Source organism: Zonotrichia albicollis, chromosome 16, assembly GCF_047830755.1.
Source record: "Zonotrichia albicollis isolate bZonAlb1 chromosome 16, bZonAlb1.hap1, whole genome shotgun sequence".
NCBI classification, from domain to species: Eukaryota; Metazoa; Chordata; class Aves; order Passeriformes; family Passerellidae; genus Zonotrichia; species Zonotrichia albicollis.
This window is the reverse complement of record NC_133834.1, coordinates 1,085,817-1,112,947: the sequence shown is the minus strand read 5'-3', so window position 1 is coordinate 1,112,947 and position 27,131 is coordinate 1,085,817. Positions and strand designations below refer to the sequence as shown.

Below are 27,131 nucleotides of genomic sequence, written 5' to 3'. Positions count from 1 at the left end.
GGCATCGCGGGGAGTGGTGGCCCCGTCCTCGCCTCCCTTCACGCAAACACAGATCCCCCGCACCCCGTTCTCGCCGTGCCCGCTCCCCTCGGTGCCCGCCGGTGCCCCCCGCTCCCCCCGGTGCCCCCCGCTCCTCCCGGTGCCGGCGCTGCGGGGCGCGGAGGGGCGGGGCCAGCGCTCAGACCACGCCCCCTCCCACTCTCCGCTCGCTGCCATTGGCGGAGGGGCGGCGCGGGGCGGGGCCGGGCGGGGCGGCGGCGGCGGCTCCCGCGCCCCCCCAGCGCCCGGCGCGGCCGCGGCGCCGGCCCCGGGATGTCGCGCAAGAAGGCGGCTCGCAGCAAGGGCGGCGGTGCCGCGCCCTCCGCCGCGCTGCCCCCCGCCGGACAGGGCTCCGGCCGCGCCGCCGCCGCCCCCCGGGGCAGCTCCGCCAACGCCGCCGCCCCCGAGCTGCCCCGCAACGGCGGCGCGGCGGCGGCCGGGCGGCCCTCGCTGAGCAGCAGCGGGGAGTTCTACGACCTCGCCTTCAAGGTGCGGGAGCGGAGAGGGCAGCGGGGAGGGTCGTGGGAGTGCGGGGTCAGGAGGGTACGGGGTAGCGTCGCCGAAGTTCCCGGGGGCCAGGACCGGGCGGGCATCCCTGCATCCCTTCGTCCCTTCATCCCTGCATCCCTGCATCCTTCGTCCCCGCATCCCTGCATCCCTGCATCCCTTCATCCCTTCATCCCTGCATCCCTTCATCCCTGCTTTCTCCTCTCCCTTCCCTCATCCCGCCCTCCGCTGCCGCCCGGTCGGGGTCTCGCTCGGCGGGGGCTGCGCCCGCAGAGCCCCCGGAGCGGGGCTGGGGCTGCGGGACTTGTGCAAGTGACGGGCAAAGGCTGCTCCCGATCCTGTGAGCCTGCAGGGAAGCGGGGCTGTGAGCAGGGTGATGGTGGCATCCCCGAGGGGCACCGAATGTGCCCCGGCTGCCGCTCAGATGTCCCTGCCGGGCTCGGTGGCTTCTCCTCGCCGCTCAGAGCCTGGCGAGCGATGTATCACCCTCACATCGCAAATGAATCTGCTTCCTCCCCACCTCTCCCCTGAGACCTGATGCCAGCCCAGCTCGGAGCCCATTTGATTATTTTGGGGCTCACACAGCGATTTTGGGGCTCATTTAGTGATTTGGGCTGGGGGCACGACTCGGTGAAACCCCCGTGTGTTTGTGACACGCTCTCTGTGCCGAGCGCGGGGCATCGAGCCTGGAGAGAGCGGCTTTGCTGGGGCAGGTCCTGCCCGGTGTGTGGTGGGGAGAGCTTGTGCCTGTGGTGTTGTGGTTTGGGGGTTTGGGATGTGGGGATGGAGGTGTTGAAGTTTGGGATGTGGGGTAAGAGGTGGTCAGGTTTGGGGTGTAGGGTAAGAAGTGTTCAGGTTTGGGATATGGGGTGGAGAGGGACATTCCAGAAATGTGCTTGTTTGCTTTGGTAGGTGCTTGGTCCTGATACAGCTGCATTAATGGTTCAACAGCTTCCCTAAAATGGAGCCACCTCTGTGTTTGCACTGGTCCTCGGCTCCTGGAGCTCACCTGTGCCTGCCCGGGCTGGGGCTTTCCCTAGGGATGGTCCCCATGGCACAGGGATGAGCCAAATGTGTCTCAGATGAGCCCAAACTCACCGGGTAGAAAAAGCATCTGCTAATGGTCTGGCTGGTTTTGACCCAGTGGCAGACAGAAATTGTTTTGTGTCCAGTAAAACCTGGTTTATTAAACTTTCTCCTTTCCTTCCCCTCTCCTGAGGCTCCCGATCTGTACCAAGTCCTGGGCACAGGGCTGGCTCCTGGCCCTGGGCACTCTCTGTGCCCGGCTGAGGCTTTGGTGGCACTGGGAGAAGCTGCTGTTGAGGGTCACCTATTCCAGAAAGATATCTTGAAAAATTTTTAAAAATCAATATTTTGTACTAAAATGACTTTTTTTCCCCCTTCCCTTGGCTTCACACTGGTACCCCTGTGGGCTCTGGCTGCCCTCACCCCGCTCAGTGCCTGGTGCTCCTGTGGGGCACCACTGTGGGGCTCTGCTGGGGCTGTGGGGCACCGTGGGCACACCCTGCCCTCCTTGGCAGTGCCAAAGTGAGCTGCACCCTGTGCCATCAGCCTCTGCACAGGGCTGGTGGCATTTGCCACCTCTGGCAGCCCTGGGAGGGTTGGGTGTGACCCGGGGCAGTCCCTGCCATAAAGCCATTTAAATCCTGTCACGGGTAAATGGCTCCTGGAAGGCTGATGGCAGAGGGAAGGAGCCTGGCACGGCAGTGGGGAAGGAGCTGGCACAGCCCTGCTCCTGTCCCGGATTTCTCGGTGTCATCCCACCGAGGGCAGCAGGGTCAGTGCCCTGGGGGCAGCAGGGCTGCTGGTGTGGGCAGAGGCTTTGGGGAGCTGCATTTTGGAAGCAGCCTCAGCTCTGCTGTGGCTGTTTTGTGGCGAGGAGCTGCCTGCCCTGTCTGTGCCCAGGGTGGCTGCTGGGTGGGGAAACTGAGGCAGGTGGGGAAAGTGAGGCAGGTGGGGAAACTGAGGGAGGTGGGGAAATTGAGGCAGGTGGGGAAACTGAGGGAGATGACACCTGGGGCTGCTCCTGGGGGACTGGCGGGGTGGCCACGGGCATGTGTGGGTGCCACTGAAGGAGGGCAGAGTGCTGGAGCTGGCACTCATGGCTGGGGACCCCCAAGGGCAGTGTCACCCTCCTGAAAGCCCCACATGGGGTGGGCTGTTCTGTGGGGACAGCACGGGCAGCTCTTGGTTTTTAGGGGCGTTGTGCCCCCACCAAGGACCTGTTAAGTGCCTGTCAGGGCAGGGGAAGGTGTCTCAGTTTGGTGACATGGTGCAGGGCCTGAATAATCCCCTTGTGTGCCTTCCCCACCCTCTCCTGGCTCTTGGATGTGCTTCTTCCCCCCATGCACTGCTGCCCAGTGCTGCGATGGAGCGGGGTGATGGCTGTTTTGGGGTGCCCTCCCAGCCCTGCAGCCTCACACCCCTGCATCCCTCCCTCCCTGCAGGTGATGCTGGTGGGGGACTCGGGCGTGGGCAAGACCTGCCTGCTGGTGCGCTTCAAGGACGGCGCCTTCCTGGCCGGCAGCTTCATCTCCACCGTGGGCATCGACTTCAGGGTGAGTGAGGGGGCCCTCGGGGGTCTGGCAGGTGGCTGGTGGGCTGTGCAGGGGGGTAACAAACACTGAACCTCTGTAGCTGTGCCAGCTCCGGCTCCAGCAGCATCTTTGTCACGGCTTTGCCAGGGATGGGGCAGCCTCTCCTCAGCTCAGGATCCTGGGGGTAATTCCTGTAACAACCAAGGCCTGACATCTGCCTGTGAAATGTTTCCCCAAGGCAGTTCCAGTGATTCTTAAGAGTTGATCGTGTTTTTTTCTTGGAACAGCAGAACCAAAACTGATAAAAAGCAGAATGTCCTGGAAGAATCTCCTGAGCACTGCTGTGGGGCTGTGCTGTGCTGAGGGATCTCTGAGGTCTCTGCTTGGCTGGGAGCAATGGGAGCATCCTGATGTCAGGAGAGTCATGGGGGCAGAGGTTGGAGCTGTGCAGCTCCAGTAAGGACACTGGGAATTGCTCCACACAGGGAATAAGAAGGATTCTTATGGGGGAAAAACAGGATCACATCACAATTCCTGCAGTGCCCCAGTGTGCCAGGGCATCCTTTGCCAGGCAGGAACATCTGAGTACACACCAGGGTCCTTGTAACCTTCCCTTGGCCGTGTTTCCTGTCAGTCCCATGCTGGGGGGCTCCCTCAGCCCTGTCCCAGGGGATCCCCCCCCGTGGGTGGGACAGCAGAGCCACAGCAACGGTGACTTCGCAGAGGTGGCACCAAAGAGCCTTTCCAGGGCACGGGGCAGGGGTGGCACCAAAGCAGCACGCCTGGCTTGCCAGCATCTGCTGCTCCCTGGCCCTCACCAGCCCCCCGACCATCTGCTACCCCCAAAATGTGAGCCTGTCACCTCCCGGGGTGTCTGGGCAGTGCTGCTCTCCCTGCCCTGCTCCCGGCTGTGCCATCTCTCTTTCTGTGATGGATTTGGCTCCTTTTGGGGGCTCTGCTGTGAGGAGCTGCTGGTGATGCCACCACACACCAGCGCTGTGCCTTCCCAGCTGCCTTTTCCCAGCAGGATCTCAGATCTTGGCTTTTCTGGGCCATGAGTGTCTCCTGTAACCTGCTGCTTGCCTGGGGTGTGGGTAATAACCCTGTGCAAGGGTGAGGGACAGCTCAGAAAGCTTTGAAGGAAGGGATGGTCCGTGCCTGGCGAGGCTGGGGGTGCTGCAGGTGAAATGGTGAATTGGGGTCTGTAATTGCATACAGAGGTAATTACACAGTGTTCAGGTGTTCTTCAAATAAAAGGGTTTTATTACTGATCAGGGTGATTGATACAGAGGGCAGCCATAAAACCCTGTGACTTATTGATTAGAGTGCTGAAATGACTGTTACTGAGGAGCAATCAAATTAGAGTTAATTTACTTCTCTAATAGAGCTGCTAGAGCTCCATGTCTCTGAAATGGGCAGATTATACAGTGGGGGAGATCATGTGGATGCCCTAAAACTCATTATTATCGTCCTTGCAAGGCATTCATAATTTTGGGGGGACATGGAATAGTTTTTTGATGTGCCTCTGCATTCCCAGCAGGATAATCCTGTTTGGTAATTGTGGGCACCGTGATGCAGATGATGCTCTGGGGTGGCAACACCGGAGGCTTCTGCTGGGTTTAATTTGTGTCTTTTTAATCACAGAACTGCCACATCTCAGCTCCTTCTCCCTGCAGCCCCGAGTTTAGCAGCCTGCAGCACTGAGGTGGCAGCAATGGGGAGGTGTCACTGGGGCTCTCTGTGTTCTCTTGGCCCCTGTGCAGGGTGCTGAGCGAGCTCAGGGGGTTATTTTGGGTTTTTGGCAGGGTTTTTGGCAGGGATCGTGGCGCTCTCCGAGCCTGGCTGGCACCAGGAGCTCCCCAAGGCCAGCGTGTGTGCCAGCTGTGCTCCCGCGCACGCCCGGCCTTGCAGGGCCCTGCCACGTCCCTGGGGCTGTCCTGGCTCAGCACAGCACGGGCACGGGAGCTGCCCAGCTCCCCACACTGCCCTGGGCACTATCTGCACTCTTCTGATGCCACCTGGTCCCTGCCATGGCTCTGGGGCACCCCAGGCCAGCCCAGCTCCCTCCTCTCCCATTCCATCCCCTGCTCCCTGGGATCATTGCTCGTGTTCAAGGATGGCACCCAGAGCTGTGGCTAATGGCTTACACAGGCCAGAGCCAGGGTAAATGAATAGAAATCCATTTCAAATGAATCTGGCATTCCTATTCCTAATGGCCCCTGAGGTTTGTTCCCTCCCAGTGTTTGATGCGAGGGAGAGCCTCCTGTGACGTGTTTGTTTATTATCATCGCTTAAACAAAGAGGGATGCTGATCTGAATGTGTTTGGAAAACAAACCACTGATGCTGGGGAAATAAAGATGATTGTAATATTAACAAAGGCATCAAAATGGCACCTGTTGGCTTCGAGCTTTGGAGGTGCTGCGTCCTCAGCGTTCCATCCAAAATGTGGTTTGCTGGGGGAGCATCCTCAGCTCCTGGGGGTGATTCCAGCCTTCCCAGTTCAGCTGGGACAGGGCCAGGCTGAGGGTGCAGTGATGGGTGGGTGCCATGGAGGCAGAGCCCTGGGCAAGGGGTCCTGCTCTGGCAGGGCTTTGGCTGAGCAGGAACCTCTGGGCAGGAACCTCTGTCTGAGGAGAAAGCTCTGTCTAAGCAGAAACCCCTGTTTGAGCTTTGAGCTGTCCCCCAGGCTGGGGGACAAACCCCTCTCTGCCTTCAGCATCTGGATCACAGGTGACACCCTCAAGGTGTCATTGCCAGATAATGAGGGGGTTAATTACTGCCCCCATGAGCTGTGCCATGGCACCGGGGAATCCTGGCAGGTTTCTCCCCACAGATCCCCGCAGGTGAGGGCACAGCAGCTCGGGGCAGGCTGTGGGTGCTCTCCTGGCCTCACCCACGGGGGTTCCAGGGAGAGGGGGCTCCTGGAAAGGAGCAGGTGTGGTGCTCAGGGGTGTGAATCCCGATGTTCTCAGTGCCACGGCGGGAGCTGCCTCTCCTTGTGATTTTGGCAACGCTTCAGAAACCTCGACAGAAACTCAAGCTGTGCAGCCAGGGGGGCTCGAGTCCTGTGGTGACAGCTGAGTGATGGGAGTGTCGCTAAAGTGAGGAGCCAAGGGGCCACCTGAACTCCCCGTGTCCCTGTCCCCAGTGACACCCGGCCCTGTGGGGCTGCCCCATCCTCACAGCCCCCAGCTCTGCAGGCTGGGCAAGGCAAGAGTTTTGTGCTAATTGGACCTGAAAGGAGAACAACATAAAAGAAACAAATTAAGGATGCACTCTTCTCCCTGGGAAGAGGTGCTAATGAGCTCCTTTGCATTAGCAGGGGTGGTGGTTCCTGTGTTAATCAGGGGATGAAACCGCTGGGAAGGTTTTTGGTTCAGAGCAGGGTGGGCTGCTCTTGGTGCTGTCCCGGGTGTGCAGGGGTGTCAGTGCTGTGCTGCTGCTGCTGCCCTGAGGACAGGGAGCAAAGCAGGAAAGCAGGAAAGCAGGAAAGCAGGAAAGCAGCACCGTCCTGGCCCCTGGGCACATCTCCAGCTGCCAGGGCAGGAGGTGGCACTGGGGACATTCCCTTTGAAGGCCCAGCTTTGATGTGCACAGGTTCTCAGGGCTTTTGGGGGTTCAGCTGCTCCCCAGCCCCCTCGGGAGGCTCCATGCTCTGCCCCAGCCTTGGCTGGGCCATGGTTAACGTGGGAGTGCTGTAAATAAAATAAAACCTGTCCCGGTGGCCCTGAGCTCTGAGGACTCCTGATTACAGCCAGCCCTGTGTGGCTCAGGGCTGGAATCAGCGGTGCTAATGTGTTTTTTTTTTTTTTGGTTTTTTTTTTTTTTTTTGTTTTTTTTTTTTTTTGTTGGTTTTTTTAATATGGGAGGATTGTGGCATCTCTGGTTGTTTTTTGTTGTGTTTGTGTGTGCCCCTTCCAGGGGCTGCCCTCTGCTCCTGCAGCGAGCTGAGCTTTGCAGAGCTGAGCTTTGCAGGAGGATGGGAATATTTATTTTCCCCAGCTCTGTGGGGTGTGCAGAGGAGCAGTGACCACGGTTTGGATTCACCCAGACTGGTCCTGGGGGTGCTGGGAGAGTGCTGTGGGTGCCCTGAGCATCTGCTGGTCCCCAGTGGGCACCCAAATCCCTGCAGCTGTGGCCGTGCTCTGCTCCCCAGCAGGTGCCCACATCCCTGCCCAAATCCCTGCCCACATCCCTGCCCAAATCCCTGCCCACATCTCTGCCCTCCCAGCCTTTGGAGGGCTGGAGCAGCCTGGAGCCTCCTGGAAGCCAGGGCTGGCTTTTATCTCAGCGGTTGGCACGGAGCATTAGCAGGGCTCGTTTTCTGGTGGATCAGTCTGGAAAAAGTGGGAGGGGAGCTGCTTAGGCCAGAAGAAAGAAATGGAAATATATTAATTTCAGTGTCTTTCTGTGCAAAATGAGCCCTGGATGTTGGAGGGAGGGAACTGGGCAGAGTGTTTGGTCTCTCCTTTGCTGTGGGGTCAGGGTGGGATTTGCTGCAGGGGTGGGTTTGGGTTGGTCTCCAGGGCTGGAGCTCTGCAGGGAAGAGTTTTTTCTTTTCCTGGGAGAAGCACCTCGGTGCTGCCAAGTTGTTTGGATCCAATTCCCTTCATGGGGCCATGCCAGTGGCAGCAGAGGTGCAACCAGGATGGGGAAGGTGGGGCAGGAGCAGGCAGGGGATGCCTGTGCTCCCACCTTGAGTGTGCCCATGGTAATTGCTTGGGACTGGATGCCCTTTGAGGTCCCTTCCAACCCAAACCATTCCATGTTTCTGTGTGTTCCCAGCAGCTCTTTGTCTGGAAATCAGTTTACTCTGCAGCTCCCATTGCTGGATGAATTTTAATAGCAGTCAGTAGCTGATTTCACATTTTTGCATTTCTCACTGTGTGGAGAGCTGGGCTCAGTTTGCCCAGAGCAGATTTCCATCCCTGTGGGTGCTCAAGGATGAGCTGGATGGGGTTTGGAGCAGCCTGGCCTGGTGGAAGGTGTTGGACCTGGGCGCTCTTTGAGGTCCCTTCCAACCCAAACCATTGCAGGAGGCTCTGGTGGTTCCTGCCATGCTCCCACACCCCTGCCTGGTTCCAGGCTATGGACACAGTGCTGTCATCCTGCTTGGGGAGCAGCTGTGCCCAAATGCAGCACGGGGAGGCAGATCCTGGCAGGTTTGTGCCCCTTGTGTGTGGCTCTGAGGGTGCTGCTCCCTCAGCGCTGCTGGTGCCCATTCCCCACTCCCAGGACGGGCTCTCAGGGCAGCAAATGCCCATTTCCCTGGGAACCCAGCCCTGCTTTCCTTGCAGGCTGGCAGAGGGACACTCAGAGCTCTGCAGCCTGGCATGTGCATGCAGGGCTCAGTTGCCAGGGGATGCTGCTGGTGCCCGCGGTGCCTCAGTTGCCAGGGGATGCTGCTGGTGCCCGCGGTGCCCGTGCCCGCTGCTGGCAGCTCCCGGGGTTTATCCACCCTCCTGTGCCTCCTGCTCCTGGAAAATAAACCCATAAACCCCCCCAGCTCTGCAGCACAGCAGGGAGATGCAAACCCTGTGTGCAGGCGGGGATCCCGGGCACAAGGGACTCCAATCCTGCCCTGGGGAAGGCACAGACAGGAGATGAATGCCTTCAAAGCAAAAAGTGCCCGAGCAGCCGGGGTGGCAGCCAGCCCCAGAGCCTGCTGAAAACTCTTACCCAGCTTAATCCTCTCTGAAGGGTGGTGGGAAGGTGCCTCCTCCACCTCCTTGGTGTCAGAAATACCGCCCAGAATAGTTTGGGTGTGGAATTTTTGATCCATTCCAGCTGCCAGGATGGTGCTGGGGATGTGGGGTTTGCAGGATGCTTCTGGAAGGGCACCAGTGTGTCCAGGCTCCTGCAGCCCTGGTGCTTGGTCTGTTCCTGGTGCCTGTTGGTAGCTGGTGTCCCTGTGGCTCTGGCCTGGCCTGGGCTGGGTGGAGTGATGGATTTCATTAGCTCAGGGGAGAGCAGGGGCCTGGGCTGCTCGGGAGCTGGACACAGGCAAGGCAAACACAAAGCTGGGAGCTGCTGGTGCAAGGAGGGAGCTCGTAAAGGTGCTCAGCACAACCTGCCTCTGTGTCCTCCTGGCCAGAGCTGTGTGGGAGCCCAGAACCCCTGCAGAGGGTGGGAACCATGGGGAACTCTGTCACAGACATCTTTTCATGAAAAATCCTTTCCTTAGGAATTTTCCTCCTGAGAAGCTGAGAGGGCTCAGGAACAAAGTGTGAACATTGATTATCTGCTGCTGTGGAATGCAACAGGTGCATCTGTGATTTGTCTCATGTGGTTGTTTCTAATTAATGGCCAATCACAGTCAGCTGGCTCGGACACAGAGCCCGAGATACAAACTTTTGTTATCATTCTTTCCTATTCTATTCTTAGCCAGCCTTCTGATGAGACCTTTTCTTCTATTCTTTTAGTATAGTTTTAATACAATAATAACATAAAATAACAAATCAGCCTTCTGAACCATGGAGTCACATCCTCATCTCTTCCCTCACCCTGGGACCCCTGTGAGCACGGTCCCAAATCTCAGCTGGGAAATTCAACTCCCAGCCCAGCGTGGTGTGTCTGGGTCAGATCCCTGCCCTGCTCCAGCCCTGCAGGGTCCTGTGCAGCAGCAGCTCGGGCTGGGAGGGCTGTGGGCACACGGCTGGGCTGTGCTGGCTCCTGCCTGGCTGCTGCCAGGGGGGGAATTGGCTCTGGAAGGGCCAATTTGGGCACTGGAGCATCCCCTGCCATGGCCCCGAGCCGCGCTGGATCCGCTGCCGGTGCCAGGCCTGACAGGGAGCGTTTCAAACCCTGTAAAATGTTCAAGTGGGGCCAGAGCAAGCCTGAATGCTTTCAATATTTAATGGAATACATTTGGCTTAATTTCACTTTCATCTTTTATTTGTGATAAAATATTGAACTCAGCTCAGTGCAGAACTGGGTTGTTCTTTGAAAGCAGAGGGAAGGCGCCCAGGAAAGGGGGCACAGGTGGGGTTTGGGTGTCTCTGACCCCCCCTCTGCCCCTGGCATGGGCATTTGGGGCATCCCTGCCCTGTGGCTCTGCTCCTGTGCTCCCCTGGGCCCTTGCTGCCCCTCTGCTGTGCTGCTGCCTTGTTTTGTTAATTAATTATTGCTCCCAGCAGGGTTTGGGTTATCCCAGGGTGGATGTTGATATCTGTGTGGGGAAGGGTGAGGTGCCAGTCCTGGGTTTGGCACTGCTGCAGTGGCAGGAGCTGAGCTCACCAGCTGCTCTCTGTGTGTTGTTTTTCCCTGAAAATCACTATTCCCTTTTTCCCTTTCCCTTTCCCCCTTTCCCTTTTCCCTTTTCCCTTTTCCCCTTTCCCCAAAGAGCCCCTTCCCTGAGACCTGAGCCACGGGGTCAGTCCCATCCATGGGTGATGGTGGCACTGAGCATCACCATGCTCAAAAGCAAGGCAGTAATTGAATATGCCAAAGCTTGGAACAGTGAGCACCAGCAGGGCACCCTCCTTGGGAAAAACTGGGAAAAAATGGGAAAAAAAAACTAGGAAAAAAAAAGGGAAAAACTGAGCAAAACCAGCCCCATCAGAGCTGTGTTTGGGGTGGAGGGAGCTGCAGTTGGTGTGTCCCTGTCCTTGGATGGTGGTGGTGGTGGGGCACACACAGTTCCTATGGCAGTGGGGGATTGAGGGCTTTGCCTGCAGAGCCTTTGGAAGCAGAACAGTTTGTGGTTGGCACCAGGGGCAGCTCCTGGCTCCATCCCAGGGTGCTGGAGCTGCCCTGGCGCAGGGGCCCAGAGGAGCCCTGCAGCTCACAGAGCTTTGTTTGTCTCCCAGGGACACAGAGTATTTTAATTGTGGCTCAGCACCCAGTCACTGCCCTGGGGCACTGGTGAATCTCTTGGAAACAGCAGCAAATAATTCATCTTTATGCCTCCACTGGGCAAAAGTGTTTCTCGCTGATCACAACTAATGTGAGCTGGGAGCTCGTGGTGCTTCAGCTTTCCAGGGTGATGTCCCTTGCCCTGGGCTGTGGCTGTCCCAGGGTGAGGGGGTTCATGGGTGCTTTGGGGGTCTCAGTGATGCCTCTGAGCCTGAGGAAGGTGCTGGTGAGGCTGGGCTGGGTCAGTTCTACCCACAGGGGGTCAGCAGGCAGGAAGGGTCATCTCCTAGGGGCCACAGAACCATTGGCACATCTCTGAGGATGAGACTGGTCCTGCTGTGAACACCTGGACAGGGTTCGTTCCATTTTGTGGGGGGATTTTCCATTTAACTTGTGGAAAGTAGGGGTCAGATTCCACGAAGCCATGGCACCCACAAAGCCTTGGCACCCACAGAGCCATGGCACCCACAATGGCACCCACGAGTCCATGGCACCCACGGAGCCATGGCACCCACCCTGGCACCCCTCCTGCCACCTGCCTGTGTCTCGGGCCGTTTTCCTCCCGCCTGCCAAGGCTGGATGTTCCAGGCTCGGTGACACACGGGGGAAATGGAGCCTTTGGCTTTTCCAGCTTTGCCTGCGCAGCATCACCACGGCAACGATGCCAGCCAAGGCTGTGTGCCATTAACGCTGTTACTGGGGGAGAGCCCTGGGTGTGATGAGTGCCGGGCTGGGGAGGGACTGAGGGTCCTGCCCCACCTGTGCCAGACTCAGGAGGAGCTGTGGGTCCTGCCCCACCTGTGCCAGGCTGGTGGGATGTGAGCCCCCCGTGCCCATGGGGTGCCCTCCCTGCCCAGAGCCCTGCCCAGCCAAGTGCTGAGGAGCTGGAGAGGGGGGGTCCTGCTCTGTGGGGCTGCTCCCCAGACCCCTTTGCACTGGGGTGACACGTCCAGGTGGCCTCTGGCCAGGCTGGGTGGCTCTGGGGCTCAGCCCTACATTAACTGCACCTATCAGTGTGCATGGATTATGGCAGAAGTGCTCACAGTGCCCAAAATAACTTTGTTCCCAAGCAAGCGTTAATGCCTGGCAGATGTGATGTGTTTTCCCTCCTGGATAACACACGTGGGGTCAGAGTGTTCCTGCCAGCTGGGCGTGCTGGGGGGGCACAGCAGCCATGGGAGGGCTGGTTCTCCAGGGACCAGCCCCATGGATCAGTGCAGAGCTGGGAATCCTCCCACGGGGACCTGGCTGCTCCAGCTGCAGCTCCTGGCTGAGCCTGGCCTTCCCAAACGTGCAAAAAAAAAAGAAAAAAATCAATGTGTTTTGGTTCAGTGTTGTTTGTAAAGGGTTGGCAGTGTTGGGGCAGCTTCCCGGGAGCGAGCTCTGCACTGCACCCACAGTGATGGATCTGGGCTGCTTTGCATCCCTGGGTGATGCCCCAGCACAGCCCTGGCTGGCAGCTCTGCTCCAGAGCCCCACGAGGGGACAGCAAATGTGGGGCTGGATTGGCCGGACTGGTTTGGCTGCCTGGGGTGGTGTGGAAGGGATGAGCTGAGTGTGCTGCAGTTCCTCAGCACCTCTGCATCTCCTGGGGCGCTCAGTGCTGCCCAAACCTGGGGGAGAGCTGGGGCTGCTGCCAGGGAGGAGGAAAAGCTCTGCAAAGATCAAAGCTCTGAGTGCACGGTGCCTGTGCTGTGCCTTCTGCCTCGTGCCACCTGTGGGGCACCCGAGTGGCCACCCTGGCCCTGGCACAGGAGTGTGGGCAGGGCTCTGCCTGCTCAGCCCCCGTGTCCCCCAGCACTGTCCCCAGCTCTGTCCCTGTGTCCCCAGCTCTGTCCCCAGCTCTGTCCCCAGCTCTGTCCCTGTGTCCCCAGCTCTGTCCCTGTGTCCCCAGCTCTGTCTCGTGTCCCCATCTCTGTCCCAGGGCCATTTCAGGATTGTCCTTGCACAAGGGACAGGTGGCCAGGCAGCACCTTGGTGGCATTGCCACCCATGGCAGAGTGAGAGCTCTGTGGTCAATGAGGTGGAGGTGAAACCTCAGAGAGCTCCTCTGGACTCTGGGGAGCAGCACAGGATGGGGAGGGTCCTGCCCTGCACAGGGGGCTGGGACCTGCTGCATTCCAGCCCTGGCTGTCCCTATTGTCACTGCACTCCAGCCCTGGCTGTCCCTGTTGTCACTGCACTCCAGCCCTGGCTGTCCCTATTGTCACTGCCCTGGCTGTCCCTATTGTCACTGCCCTGGCTGTCCCTATTGTCACTGCACCCTGCAGAGAGGGGCTGTGGGACCAGGGGCATTGGGACGTGATGGGAGCCAGCCCCGGAAGCTGACTGCACTCGCACAGACATAGAAAATCTCAGCAGAGCTGTTAGTCCCTCTCCTTTCCTTGAATGTTTCGAAGAATCTGGGCTCAGGTTTGCTGCTCAGCACTTTTTGGGAGCTGTCTGCCTTGGCTGTGGGTGAAGGATGGCAGTGTTTGGGATGAAAAGCTGCAGATTCCTTTGTCAGGTCTTTGGGGATTTCATTTCCTTCAGGGATGAGAAGTGCTCTTTAATAATGCTGTTTGCAGTCTGTCTGCAGGCGCTGCTGTGCTGCTGCTGGGTGCTGACAGAGTGTTTGCTGCTGCATGTGCAGCCCTGGTTTTCCTTTAATTGGATTGTGGAGTCTTCTCAGAAACTTCAGGGGAGCTTTGAGCCCAGGGCTGGCTGCAGTCACCGAGGCAGATCCTGGAATTGTTTAGGTTGGAAGAGACCTTTAAGGTCAGACAAGTGCTGCTAGGCTTTATTTCTCCCCAGATAAATGACTCCCTGCCTAACAGGACCTGATGAGCCATTTTTCATCTCTGTGCCACTGACGGGGCCGTGTTTGCTGCAGATGAGAAATGATAGAGCAATAAATGCTCCGTGGAGATCCCTGCTCAGCTTTGCAGCGTGCCGTGGCCTTGATGAGCAAAATGAAGATAAATATGTCGAGTGCCACGTTCCTTATTCCCAGCATTGGCACAGACCTGCCTGAGCCATCTCTGCCCCCTTTGTTTCCAAGGCTTCCTGGCTTAGAAATAAGCAGAGATATTTTTTAAAAAAATCCCTTCTTTTATAAAGTATGGGAGAAGGAGATGGAAGGGGTGAGTGATGCAGGGCAGGGTGGTGGGGGAGCTGTGCAGACCATCCAGGGTGGGCAGGATCCATCCCTGTGCTGGAGCTGCAGGTTTGGCCTCAGTTTCCTGCTGGCTGCTGCTTTCTGGTGCTCTGGTCCCCAGGATGGCTGTGGCAAATCCTGCCCTGAGGAATTTTCGGGTGGAAAATTCCCTGGGGATCTGATTGTGACCCCTGGAGCGAGTTACCAGCTTTGTATGAGGACCTGAAAGCCACACAGGTTTGAATGGTGTAATAACAGAATAATCACAGGGTGAAATGGAGATTTTAGGATTTTTGGTATGGGGGTTATGGGGGCAAAATGGAAGAAACTGGGCATGTCCAGCCTTTCTTCTTCTTCTTCTTGTTCTCCATTTTCTGCAGTGATGGTGACATTTTGGGGTTGGTTTAGAGCAGAAGTGCACTGTCTAACACTGTCTAACTGGGAATTAAGTGTAAATATGTTATTTGTAGTTTGTGGTATAAAAGGACAACACAGAGTGCCTGTGGCTGCCCTGCTGAGCAGACCTGGGCTGGGCAGAGAGAAAATTTTATAGATAAGAATTAATAAACAACCTCAAGAGGGAAAAGTGAAGATCCAGACTCGTTCTTCAGCCGTGTGGGCTGAAGCAGAGACACCCTGCACATCTGGGGGCAGCAATTATCAACCAAAACCTGAGACCTGAGCAGCCCCACTGGGCTTGAGAGCACCAGGACTCATCTGCCTGAGCCCTCCTCAAGGATCCTTCCCTGGATCACCCCAGACTTTGCTGTTCCATGGGCTGGGAGGGAGCACAGCCCTCACACGGGACCATGAATGCTGCAGGCAATGCTGGGAAGCAGAGCAGGGCTGGATTTAAAGTGTATCATCCTAAGCAGATCCTCTTACCTCTAATCTGTCCCTAAGACAGGATTCTCCTCTTGCCAGAAACCCCTTTTATTTGCAGACTGATGTGACTAGAAGATGATAAGTCAGTAAATCTTCAGTGTGCCTGCTCCAACAAGGGCCTGGGCTCTTATCTGGGCAGGGCTGGCAGCCAGGGAGGTGTAATTGGGATTTAATGCAGTGAGCAGGCTCTGGGCAAGGGCTGGTGCTGCTGACATCCCTCTCTGGGTGCTGGGGGGACCCAGCTGGGCACCAGGGCTGGGGGGCACCCATGGAGGGCCAGGCTTGGGGCTGCTCCAGGCTGGATGTGGCAGGGGGGACAGGGTGGGTGACACCTCCATGGGGCCATGGGGTGGCTCTGGGCTGTGGGGTGGCTTTGGGGCCAGGCCTTGGCTGCTCCAGGCTGGATGTGACAGGGGTAACAGGTTGGTGACACCTTCATGGGGCCATGGGGTGGCTCTGGGCTGTGGGGTGGCTTTGGGGCCAGGCTTGGGGCTGCTCCAGGCTGGATGTGGCAGAGGGGACAGGATGGGTGACACCTCCATGGGGCCATGGGGTGGCTCTGGGCTGTGGGGTGGCTCTGGGGCCAGGCCTTGGCTGCTCCAGGCTGGATGTGGCAGAGGGGACAGGATGGTGACACCTCCAAGGGGCTGTGCCTGGAGAGGTGCTGAGCAGCTCCCTGTCTGGCAAAACCAACCTCCGGGTTTAACGAGCAGATTTAATGCAGTGTCCTGCTGTTTTGGGCAGATTTCCATATCGATCCCGGATCTATTTTTGCAGCCGCCGTTGGAGGTGGTTATTTGTGTGTCTGCTCTATCACAACTCAGCCCATTTCCTCCTGGCACAGAGTGTTTGTGCTCGCAGGGGGCTTTGCCAGGGGGGAATTTGGCTCCTGGTGTGGCCTTGCTGTGGGGCTGCGGTGCTCCACTGTCACAGACACATTTCATGACAAATCCTTTCTTTAGGATTTTTCCTGCTGAGAAGCTGAGAGGCCTCAGGAACAAAATGCAAACATTGATTATCTGCTGCTGTGGAATGCAACAGGTGCATCTGTGATTGGGCTCATGTGGTTGTTTCTAATTAATGGCCAATCACAGTCAGCTGGCTCAGACAGAGAGTCCGAGCCACAAACCTTTGTTATCATTACTTCCTTTTTCCATTCTTAGCTGGCCTTCTGATGAAATCCTTTCTTCTATTCTTTTAGTATAGTTTTTATGTAATATATATAATAAAATAATAAATCAGCCTTCTGAACCATGGAGTCAGAGCCTCGTCCCTTCCCTCACCCTCACACCGTGTGAGCACGGTCACACTGCAGCATCCCTTCAGCCTCTCCTGCACTGTGGGTTTCTCCTGGCTCCTGCAATGAAGGACAGCCCAGTCTGTCCCTCGCTCCCAGCTGGCCTGGCCCGGTGACACCACAACCTAATGACATTTCTGGGTGGCTGCACTGTCAGTCCCACAGCTCATTAGTGGCGCTAATTAACTCTGTGCTGCCCCAGTGCCTGCTTTGATCTATAGTCACTAATGTCATTTATCCCCGTTCTGACAGGAATTTGCCCCCCCTCGGCTGCAGGAGATGCCTCCAAGGCTCAATAACGACATTTGAGGGGCTCCTTTTCCATGGTAAAATGGGGTGCACTGCTGGGCAGCACCACAGGAGCCAGCACAGTCACAGCTCCAGGAGCCAGGGTGGGGTCCCCAGGCTGGAGCCTGAGTGCTGCCCCTGAGCACTCCCCATTTGTCCAGTTAATTGCAGAGCAAATTGATCCGTGTATCCAATTTAACTTTAAAGGCTTTAATTAATGAGTCCATGCGTGTGAGAGGCCGGGCTGTGGGTGGTGCTGAGCCTGGGCTGTGCTGCAGCTTCAGTGCCAGGGGCTCGGGCACTGGGGACGTGCCAGCTGCTCCTGGTGGGGCTCACGGGCACTGTGGGACCCTGTGATGGCATCTGCCCATCCTGGGGGTGCCCTGTGATGGCATCTGCCTGTCCTATGGGTACCCTGTGATGGCATCTGCCCATCCTGTGGATACCCTGTGATGGCATCTGCCCATCCTGTGGGCACTGTGGGGACCCTGTGATGGCATCTGTTGTCCTATGGGTACCCTCTGATGGCATCTGCCTGTCCTGTGGGTACCCTCTGATGGCATCTGCCTGTCCTGTGGGCACTGTGGGACCCTGTGATGGCATCTGCCCATCCTGTGGGTACCCTGTGATGGCATCTGCCCATCCTATGGGCACTGTGGGTACCCTGTGATGGCATCTGCCTGTCCTATGGGCACTGTGGGACCCTGTGATGGCATCTGCCCATCCTGTGGGCACCCTGTGACCCGGGCTGTGGCTGTGCCCATCCTGTGGGTGCCCTGTGACCCAGGCTGTGACATTTGCCCATCCTATGGGTACCCTGTGATGGCATCTGCCCATCCTGTGGGCACCCTGTGACCCAGGCTGTGATATTTGCCCATCCTGTGGGTACCCTGTGGCCCAGGCTGTGGCTGTGCCCATCCTGCAGCTGCTCAGGGCTGGCAGTGCTGGCTCTGTGTGGCAGCACTGTCTGTGCACGTCTCAGCAGCAGCAGTTTCACCCCATTGCCTTCCCCTCCCTCCCTTGTGCTGCTCACTCGTGGCTGTGGATGGTGCCAGGGCTGCAGCCAGAGGGGCCTCGCTGTGTGATAATGCTGCTCCTAATTGAGGACCATCTGCGCTTGGTAATTTAATTTTTCCTGCATCTGCAAGGTTCCAACTCTGTTTATCTGATGTTCTGATGATCATTTAACTTGGGAGCATCGTGTTTGTCCACCCTGGGCACTGCAGGCATTCCACTGCTGCCCCTGCTAGATGGGGTTTCAATAACATTTGCACTGCCTCGGGAAATAGGACACAAAACTGAAATTGGGAAGGGTGAGAGCGGAGCTGAGGTGCAGGGCTGGTTTTGCTGCCCAAATTGTGGCAGGAGGCTGCTGAGAGCATTACCTCTGCTCCAACAGACAGAGAGATGAGCAGGAGCCCTGAGCAGCACAGCCCTCCCTCCCAGCAGGGCTGGCAGCACATTTCACATCCCAGTGCCTTGACACACCACAGCTTTTGTCTTTGGATGCTTAGCAGGAGCTCAGCCCCCAGCTGAGCCTTGGAAGGGCTGACAGGAGGGAATTGAGGCATCTCCTTAAAAAAAAAAATAAAAATTGGAGGCTGGAAAGTCACTTAGCGGTGGTGGGGGGGAGACCTGGGCATCTCGTTCAGCTGAGCTTCTTGGACACTTCCAGGGATGGGGCAGCCACAGCTTTGGGATGCAGGCAGGGATGCCAGCGCCAGTGGTGCTCTGGCTGTGTCTCCTGCCTGCAGGAGCACTTCTACAGCTTCTCACCCTGGAACCCTGCTCTGTTCCACAACCAATGCTCAGAAAATCAATTTTTTCCCCCGCCAGCACCTGGATCCCTGTGCAGAGTTTAATTAGGCCTAAGCATTTACCTCCCTAAAATATAGGTCAGCAATAATTAGTGTGACTGCTGTTGCTCCTGGCTCCGTGTTAATTAACTCCTGAAGGGGAGGTCAGAGCATGTGGGGCACCTCTGGAGCTTCAGCCCTTTTGGCTGCTCCCCAGGTGCTTCAGGGTGGCTTTGGCCTGGGTGATGCATGCTCAGGGCTGGGGCTGTGGTGTCTGTCCTGGCACCCGTGGTGTCCTGCCAGCCTGGGAGCCACACTGGGGACATGGCCATGTCCCTGGGCACAGCCACACTGGGGACATGGCCACGTCCCTGGGCACAGCCACACTGCTGGGAGCTGGAGGTGCTGAGTGTGGCCATGGGGATGTGACACTCTTTGTGTCCTTGTCCCTTGTCACCATCCATCACACCAAGTGTCCTCATGCCAAGAGCTGGGGCCAATGGTGAAACACAGAGCCTTTGCCTTCCTCTGCAGTCCCTGGCATGGTCCCTGGCAGGGGAATGGTGTTTGGAATGGCACTGGGCTGGTGCAGAGCCTGTGGGATGGGATGAGCCTGCAGGATGAACCTGTGGGATGAACCTGTGGGATGGGATGAGCCTGTGGGATGGGATGAACCTGCAGGTGCAGCACCTGCACAGAGGAGCATGGAGCGTTTTGGAGAGCAAGGTGAGCTCAGTGTGGATCTCCTGCAGAGCACAAACCTGCCCCTGCATAAAGCTCACCTGTGGCTCAGGTTGGGACAGGGCTGTTCCCCATTCTCTGGGATGAGGTGGAGGTGCAACTCAGCACCGTTTGTGGTTCTGCTCTGGGGATGGCTCTGTCCCTGCCCACCTGGGAACCCTGGCCAGAGGCACCAAGGTGCCGGGAGCACTCTGTGGCAGTGGGAACGCTGGGTTTGAGGCACTTCAGGAGCCCAGGTGTCGCATCCTGGGGAGGCTCAGCTCCACACGTGGGGAGCCCTAAACCCCCGGCCGGCTCCCCGAGCCCCAGCTTTTCCCTGAGTCCCTCCCTGCTCCCCCACCCCAGTCCCTGGTGCCTATTTTTACAGCTCCTGGGCTGTGAATCACTTCTCTCCCCCGTCTCAGTCGCTGCCTTTGAAGGTATTTATAACCCTGGGCCGTCTCCCTGCGCTGCCTGAGCCGAGCAGGATTCAGCGCTCCGGCTCCTCCTGCCCTCTCCTCCTCTCCACATCCTCGTGGAGATGTGCAGGAGATGAGATGCTCCCTCTGTCCTCGGTAAAACCATCAATGAAGAGCCTCCCCAGCCCCTGAAGGGGTGTGGGATATCCAGGGACAGGGCTTGGCACGGATCCCTGGGGGTTTGGTGGCACTGCATGGTTGGTGGGGTGCCCAGTGCCAGGGTGTGTGTGAGCCAGCAGAGCCCAGCTGGGGTCACTGCAGCCTTGCCCATCCCGTGCCATGGGAGATGGGAGATGGGAGCATCCCAAAGCAGCTCCAGAGCAACTGGAGGAAATGGGATTTAGATGATCAGCAGAGCAGCCACCAGCTGCCTCGTCCCACTGCTGTGCTGTTCCAGCACGTCCCACTGATTGCTGTGCTAATTTCTATGGATCTGGCAAGCAAATTAATCTCTTCTCTGCTCCTTCCCCTGGGACCCCTGGTCTGTAGGCTTGCATTCCTTTCATGTTTGGAGAGGCTGGTGCAGATTGCAGGGCTGGTGGCTGCTCTGGGACATGGGCAGGATCCATCTGCTGCCCTCCCTGTCTGGCACAGCCACGCTCAGGGGCTCCCACACAGCTCCCAGCTCTGCCAGGGCATCCTTCCATGCAAAATATCCCCTTGGCTTTGGGGAAAACCCATTATGGAGGGACACTTCCCCCTCTGCTCCTTGGTTCCATCTTTCCTGAAACCAAGCAAAATGGGGGGAAAACATACTAAGAGAGAAACCAGGAGAAGAACAGGTCCAAGAGGCAGGAGCAGGAATTATTTTTAATTTGCTGGCTGCGTGAAGTGGCTGTCTGTGTCTTTTGAGGACTATTAAGGTGGGATGCTGGTGCTCATTAATTTATGGACAGAGGTCTCCAGCCTGAGCTGGGTATGGCATTGCCAGGGTTTAGGTACCCAGATAGATTCAACTTTTGCTGATACAGGGAGATCCTGTGGCTGGGCCATGGTGAAATGGCTCTGCAGGTGCTGGGACCAGTGGATGGGAGTTTAAGAAGCAGGAGAGGGGATCAGCCCGAGGGTTTGGGGGAGCACTGGCTGGGATGGGGGCTGGCTGTGCCTCCCTTGGCATTGTGCAGCTGCACTCACCCCTCACCACCCTCTCCATTCTCTTTCAGAACAAGGTGCTGACGGTGGATGGGGTGAAGGTGAAGCTGCAGGTACGTCCCCCTGTCCCTGGAAACATCTCCCTTGCTGCCCTGGGTGTTCAGAGATGGCCAAAGCCCCTCAGAGGACAAAGCAGAGGAGCATCCCCAGAATGGGGCCCCATCTCTATCCTTTGTGCTCGTGTCTCCCACCCTGGCTCAGCCTTACAGACCCTTCTGGCTGCTCTGGCAGGAGCCTGCACAGGGCTGGGGGCTGTGACCCCATCCCAACCCTGCAGCCAGAGCTGCTCCAGCCCCCTCAGACCTGACAGTTCCTCGAGCCCTTTGCCCGCAGCTCGGTAACACAGATCCCCCAGGCAGCAGCGTGCTCTCTGCAAACCTCCTGCTGCATTAAGGACTGATAAATCACATTAGCAGCTCCCCATGCATCCATCTGCTCCATGGATTTTCCAATTAATGGCCATGTTGGGAGCCCTTGGCCACGCTGTGTCCCCACACCGAGGAGCGGGAAGGCGCTGCCTCCGTATTTATTGCTCTGCTCGTTTTTCCTATTGATATCCCCGGGAGCAAGAGCTGGAGAAGTTTCCTGGGGTTGCACCATTCTGTTTGGGCTGGTTTGGGTGGGTTCTGCTCAGGTCTGATCCCTCTGCTCCCGTCTGCCCTCCAGATCTGGGACACGGCCGGGCAGGAGCGCTTCCGCAGCGTCACCCACGCCTACTACCGGGATGCGCACGGTAAGCACGGCCAGCCCTGCTCCTGCTCTGGGTAAGCACGGCCAGCCCTGCTCCTGGGGATCCAGCTCTGGGGTCCCCGAGTTGAGCCAGGTGAGCCAGGAATCACTGGAGTGTTTTCCCGTGGGAAGCAGCTGCCGTGGATGGAGGAGGCTCTGCTGTTGCAAACACATTTTATGACAAATCCTTCCCTTAGGATTTTTTCTCCTGAGAAGCCAACAGGCCTCAGAAACAAAATATAAACAATGGTTATCTGCTGCTGTGGAATGCAACAGGTGCATCTCTGATTGGTCTCATGTGGTTGTTTGTAATTAAAGACCAATCACAGTACAGCTGTATTGAACTGTCTGGTCAGTCACAGGATTTTATTATCATGCCTTTTCCTTTGCTTGCAAGTTTTCTGGTGAAATCCTTTCTTCTATTCTTTTAGTGTAGTTTTAATATAATATATATCATAAAATAATAATTCGGCCTTCTGACACATGGAGTCAGATTCTCATCTCTTCCCTCATGCTGGGACCCCTGTGAACACCACCACAGTGCCAGCACCAGCAGTGTGAGGTGTTGCTGCGCTGGATTTGTGTGTTCTGTGTCTCACAGGGCCCTGATGGCCACAGGGGCTGTGTGCTCTGAGGGCTCGGTTGGCGCAGGCACTAACGGGCTGTCCCTCTCTCCACAGCCCTGCTCCTCCTCTACGACGTCACCAACAAAGCCTCCTTTGACAACATCCAGGTACAGCAGCAGCCTGGGCCCTCCTGCTGTCCCCCTTGTGTCACTGCCTGGGTTGTGGCTGGCTGTGGGTTTGGTCAGGAGCTGTGGTCATTTGCAGCAGGGCTCTGGTCACCGCTGAGCACCTGCAAGGACAGGCAGGGGACGGGCAGAGAAGTTTTTCCCTTTCTCAGCACATAAAGGGTGATGGATTCACTGCCCCAGCACTGGAGACAGCTGCTCACACCACGGGGCCAGGGATTACAGGGAATTAGAGCAGGTTTGATTGGATTAGGCTGGATTAGAGGGCAGGGAAGGCACCCCACGGCTCAGGGAGGCAGGTTCAGGTGCCTGCTGGGAGCAGTGTGCTTGGCACGGGGCGGCACGCGCAGGACATGGGCACGGGGCACATCCTGGGGTCAGAGGCTGATGTTACCCTGGGAAATGGGATCTGCTAGCAGCCAAAGTGGGGTGCTGGGCTTGCTTTGCCAAGTGGATCCCCCAGGGCATGGGGGAACCCCAGGTACCCCCTCGTTGATGGGATCATCCGTGGAACATCCCTGGCATTGCCTGGGATGGCAGCACTGGGGCAGCGCCCCATCCCTCCCATTCCCCTGCTCCTCCTGGAGCCATTGCCAACCCCTCTCTTTGGCTGTGTCCCTCCAGGCTTGGCTGACAGAGATCCATGAATATGCACAGCAGGATGTGGTCCTCATGTTACTGGGAAACAAGGTGAGCCTGGCCCCAGGGCTTTGCCAGAGCCTCCTGTTCCTCCCACGGGCAGGGGAGCCTGGCAGGGCATGAGGGCACAGGGAGGTACACGCTGGTGACCTTCCCAATCACCACAAACTGCTCTTGGCCATTTCTGCTGCAGGTGGATTCAGCCCAGGACAGAGTGGTGAAAAGGGAAGATGGAGAGAAGCTTGCCAAGGTAGGTGAGGATGTCCCTGAGGATGTGCGCAGGAAATGGTCACCTGGAGACCAGTGACCCAAAATACACCTGGGAACACTTGGCTTTTTTCCCTTGTCATGCTCTCCCCTTTCTCCTCATCTGTTCTTCCTTTAAGTTTCTACTGACACCTCTTTTGTCCTCAAAAATCCCTCCCTGAGAGCCCTGGGAACACCCCTGGTGGCACCCCTGACAGGGCTGTGTCTCGTCCCTCAGGAATACGGAGTGCCCTTCATGGAGACCAGCGCCAAGAGCGGCCTCAACGTGGAATTAGCGTTCACAGCCATCGCCAAGTAAGTGACCAGAGCAGAGGCCTTGTCCTCCAAAGGAGCTTTAGCAGTGTCCAAGCCACACTGAGATCAACTGAGCTGGGCAAGGCAGCTTGGAATCATAGAATCCTGGGATGGCTTGGGTTGGAAGGGACCCTAAAGCCCATACAGTTCCATCCCGCCATGGCAAGGACACCTTCCACCATCCCAGGCTGCTCCAAGCCCTGTTCAGTCTGGCTTTGGACACTTCCAGGGATCCAGGGACAGCCACAGCTTCTCTGGGCAACCTGTGCCAGGGCCTCACTATCTCACAGGGAAGATTCCTTCCCAACATCCCATCTAGCCCTGCCGTGCCAGGGAAAAGCCATTCCCTGTGTCCTCTCACTCCACAGCCTTGCCCAAACTCCCCCTCTGGCTCTTTCCAGACAAAACCCTCTCCCTGCCAGAAGCAGCAGTGTTAGAGTAGCATCTCTCCCCTTTCCCAGGGAGCTGAAGCACAGGTCCATGAAGCTGCCCAACGAGCCCAAATTCAAGCTGCACGACTACGTGAAGAAGGAAGTGCGAGGCTCTGGGTGCTGCAGGTCCTAACGTGTGTTTGTACAGAGACTCAGGCCCGTGGGCAGTGTGTGCATGTCCGTCTGTCGTGTCTGTGTCTGCCCCCACGGCCAGCTGAGAGCAGGGCACAGAGCAGCAGGAGAAGCTCTCTGGGATTCTGCAGCCCCCGCATCCATCGGCTCCGGCTCCCCTGGCCAGCGTCCCTGCCCTGCTCACAGGTGGGAGGAGGGCGTTTGCAAGGGGCTGGGGTCTCCCTCTGTGCCTGCTCTGTGAGGCTGCTCTAAGCTTGGTGAGAGCCAGGCTGTGCTGCAGGGGAACCAACGCCTTCTCCCCACCTAGGAGGAAAAAAGTCCTGATTTTTTCTGGGTAGGAGAACGTCCTGAATTCCCTTTTCTCTCCCTGTGTACCTGGAATCCAGCTGAGAGCCCTGGCCTGGGGCGTGCAGGAAGGATGTTTGAAGGCAGCCATTCCTGTAGGTGCTTTCTGCTGTCTGCCCATCCCTGTGAGGTGGGACACGTTCCCACAGTGAGGGATTCTCTGCTCCCTGCAAAGGCAGAGCTTGGCTGTCCGAGTGAGCTCCTGCACACCTGGCTGTGTACAGAGATTTCTGAATGTCCATCCCTCTGGGAAAGCCTCTGCTTCTCCTCCTTCCGCCCTTTCTGGTACTTTGAGAAGAATCCTAATGTATTGCAGCTTATTCTAAATACCTTCCTGTAAGTGTGATGGTGTTTTCAGACTGCAACAACGCTTTGATATCTTCAAAGTTCTCTTGGGCAGCTCTTTCTTTTCACCGCGGAGAGCTGGGGGGAAGCTGCAGGCAGTGATTTTACAGGCTGCAGACTCTGCCAGCTCTCTTCAAGGGCCTCCTCACCCCTTTGGTCTGTGTCAGGCTTTTGGCTGTTTTTTTTTTGTCAAGCTGCACTTCTCAGTACAAATCTGAATCTGGATGAAGTGTTTGGCCTTTGGCAATCTCTCCCTTTGAAAACTCCACGCACACATCAGCAGGTGCCCGCTGTGCCGAGCCCCGGTGGCTCCTCCACATGGAACAGAATAAATCTCCCATCCTTTGCCCTGCAGCCAGCACCAGCCCCCAGCTGCTGACTCAGATGCCCCTGCCCCTCATTTTGCCTGGATTTTGGCTCCAGCACTGCCTTCCTGATGGGCACAAGGAGCCTCTGCAGCTCCCACGTGCTCCGAGCTCCGCTCCTCAGGGAGCTACAGCAACACGAGCAGCTACAGCTTCACACGGTGAACAAGGATCTTAAAATGAACCAGCTTTCTTCCCTAAATAGTACTTTAGGGGAGAGACAATTCTTAAAGCTGATTTAAATTTCCAACTCACCTGTGGAAAACCCATTTATGCAGGAACGTTTGCATTCCCAGCAAACCCTGCTGCCAGTCCTGCAGGAGCAGCCAGGTGATGGAGGGGCTGTCGGGGCCCCCTCACCCCAGTGATTTGGTTTTGAGTGGGGCAGGACCAGCCTGGCAGCTCCATGGCTCTTTCCTCATCCTGCCCTTGGAGCAGCAGCAGCCCCATGCCAAGGCAACAAGGAGTCTCCCTAAAATTTGGGATTCCCAATGGATTAGGATTCCTATTGCTAGGTTCCTACCTTCCCTCTCCGTCAGACTGGCACCTGTCTGGGTTGCAGCTGCTCACTTCTTGCTCAGTGTGGTCTAAAACCAATAAAAACCCCATAAAATGAGGAAGATTTAAATGTTTCCCTTTAGAGCACTTCCTGTGGGGAACAGACTCTGCTCCAGCAGAGCTCTCACAGCCCTGGTTGTGGTTTAGACCCAAACTTGGAGCGGCTCAGCCCCTCTCCCAGTGCAGGACTGGTTTCCAGTGCCTGCACACTGGGCTGGCCCCAAGCTCCTCCTCGGGATTTTCCACGGGCCTTTGCTGCCACCACGCGGAACCGCTCAGCGCAGCGTTAATTATCCCCGTTAATTGCTCACAGCACCCAGCCACGTGCGAGGGCTCGGCCTCACCTGCAACATCCCATTTCTGCTGGCTCTTGTTTACAGCTTTCGGTTCATTCCTCTTAATAAATTTTTTTAATAATCTCCATGGCTACAGCGGTGTTTTGATTGTCTAAACAGCACTGTTAAGTCGCTTGAATATTTCAGCTCAGCCTTAAAACGATCTGGATCCACACAGTAGAAACAGGGTATGACACAGTTTAAACTGGATTTTGGGTAATTTCTCCCCAGAAAGGGCTGAACATCCCTGGCACAGCTGCCAGGGTCACTGCTGTAATCCCCATCCAACCGAAGTGACTCCAAGACTCCAATTTGGAGTGAGGCTGAGAAAAATCCGTCAAATTTCAATGCACTCCAGTTCTACTGGGCACCCACACAACATTTCCAGTCAGTCTGTAAAGGTACACGTGTCCCATGGAAACACTGGTAAACAGAAGCAAAACTCAGACTTTTCAATACTTTATTTACCTGTTAGCCACAAAATTTGCTTTACATAGAAGCTGAAGTACAAATACAGCAAAAAAGCATTCACAATTAAGGCTGGTCTCGAGAGAGGAAAAACCTTAGAGGAGTAGCTTGTTTTATCTTCCACGGAGGTAAAGAGAAAAAAGGTTTTAATTCTGAATCTACACACTGTAGCACTACAGTTAAGAATGTAAATCCATTCACTTACACTACTGCACCCACCACCCAGCCAGGATATTCACCTTTAACTAACCCACGAGGGAGAGCAAAACTCGGTGAATTCTTTCCTCCAGCCCATTCCGCAGCTGCTCCTTTGTGCTTCAAGATCTGCCTCGTTGCGGAGCAGAAGCATTTCCCGGGGCTCAGCCCCACTTACCGCAAACACCGGAGCAGAGATCGCCGCCTTTTAGCGGCCCACAGCGCCGGGGACTGCCAAGGATCGGGCACGGGGCTCGGGACGCCGCCACCGCCGAGCCCTGAGGGGAGAAGACAGCGCGTGAGGGGAGGAGCGCGCCCGCCCGCCCCGCCGGGCCGCGGGCACCGCGGGCCTCAGCCGTGAATGCTCAGCAGGGGCTGCGGCCGCCCGCCGCCCTCAGACGAGGTGTCAGAAAGGTAAATGTGGATCATCAGCGGCCCGCCCTCGGTATTAACCCCGCTACCGGCCCCGCTCCCTCCCTCCGGCACATCCCGCCCGTGCCGCACCTCTGGCTGGAAAGACCGCAAGTGCGCCGCACTTCGTTTTTTATGGCCACTGTGACGCCGC

General features: G+C 57.0%; 1 protein-coding gene, 1 long non-coding RNA gene and 1 other non-coding gene across 3 annotated transcripts; 1 reads left to right on the top strand and 2 right to left on the bottom strand.

Moving 5' to 3' along the window:
• Positions 1–250: 250 nt before the first annotated feature.
• On the top strand, positions 251–25,987 carry RAB26 (RAB26, member RAS oncogene family). The gene is made up of 9 exons (XM_074552940.1): positions 251–528; positions 3,015–3,125; positions 20,724–20,765; positions 21,379–21,445; positions 22,122–22,174; positions 22,817–22,882; positions 23,025–23,081; positions 23,316–23,392; positions 23,854–25,987. Exons 1-9 carry the CDS (start codon positions 313–315, stop codon positions 23,954–23,956), a joined length of 792 nt encoding a protein of 263 aa, XP_074409041.1. The 5' UTR covers positions 251–312; the 3' UTR covers positions 23,957–25,987.
• On the bottom strand, positions 24,844–27,131 carry LOC141731027 (uncharacterized). Its single transcript, XR_012582922.1, has 2 exons — positions 27,071–27,131; positions 24,844–26,844 (listed from the first exon to the last, which is right to left on the bottom strand). It is a non-coding gene; the product is annotated as an uncharacterized LOC141731027 (long non-coding RNA).
• On the bottom strand, positions 26,913–27,003 carry LOC141731069 (small nucleolar RNA SNORD60). The gene has a single exon (XR_012582979.1). It is a non-coding gene; the product is annotated as a small nucleolar RNA SNORD60 (small nucleolar RNA).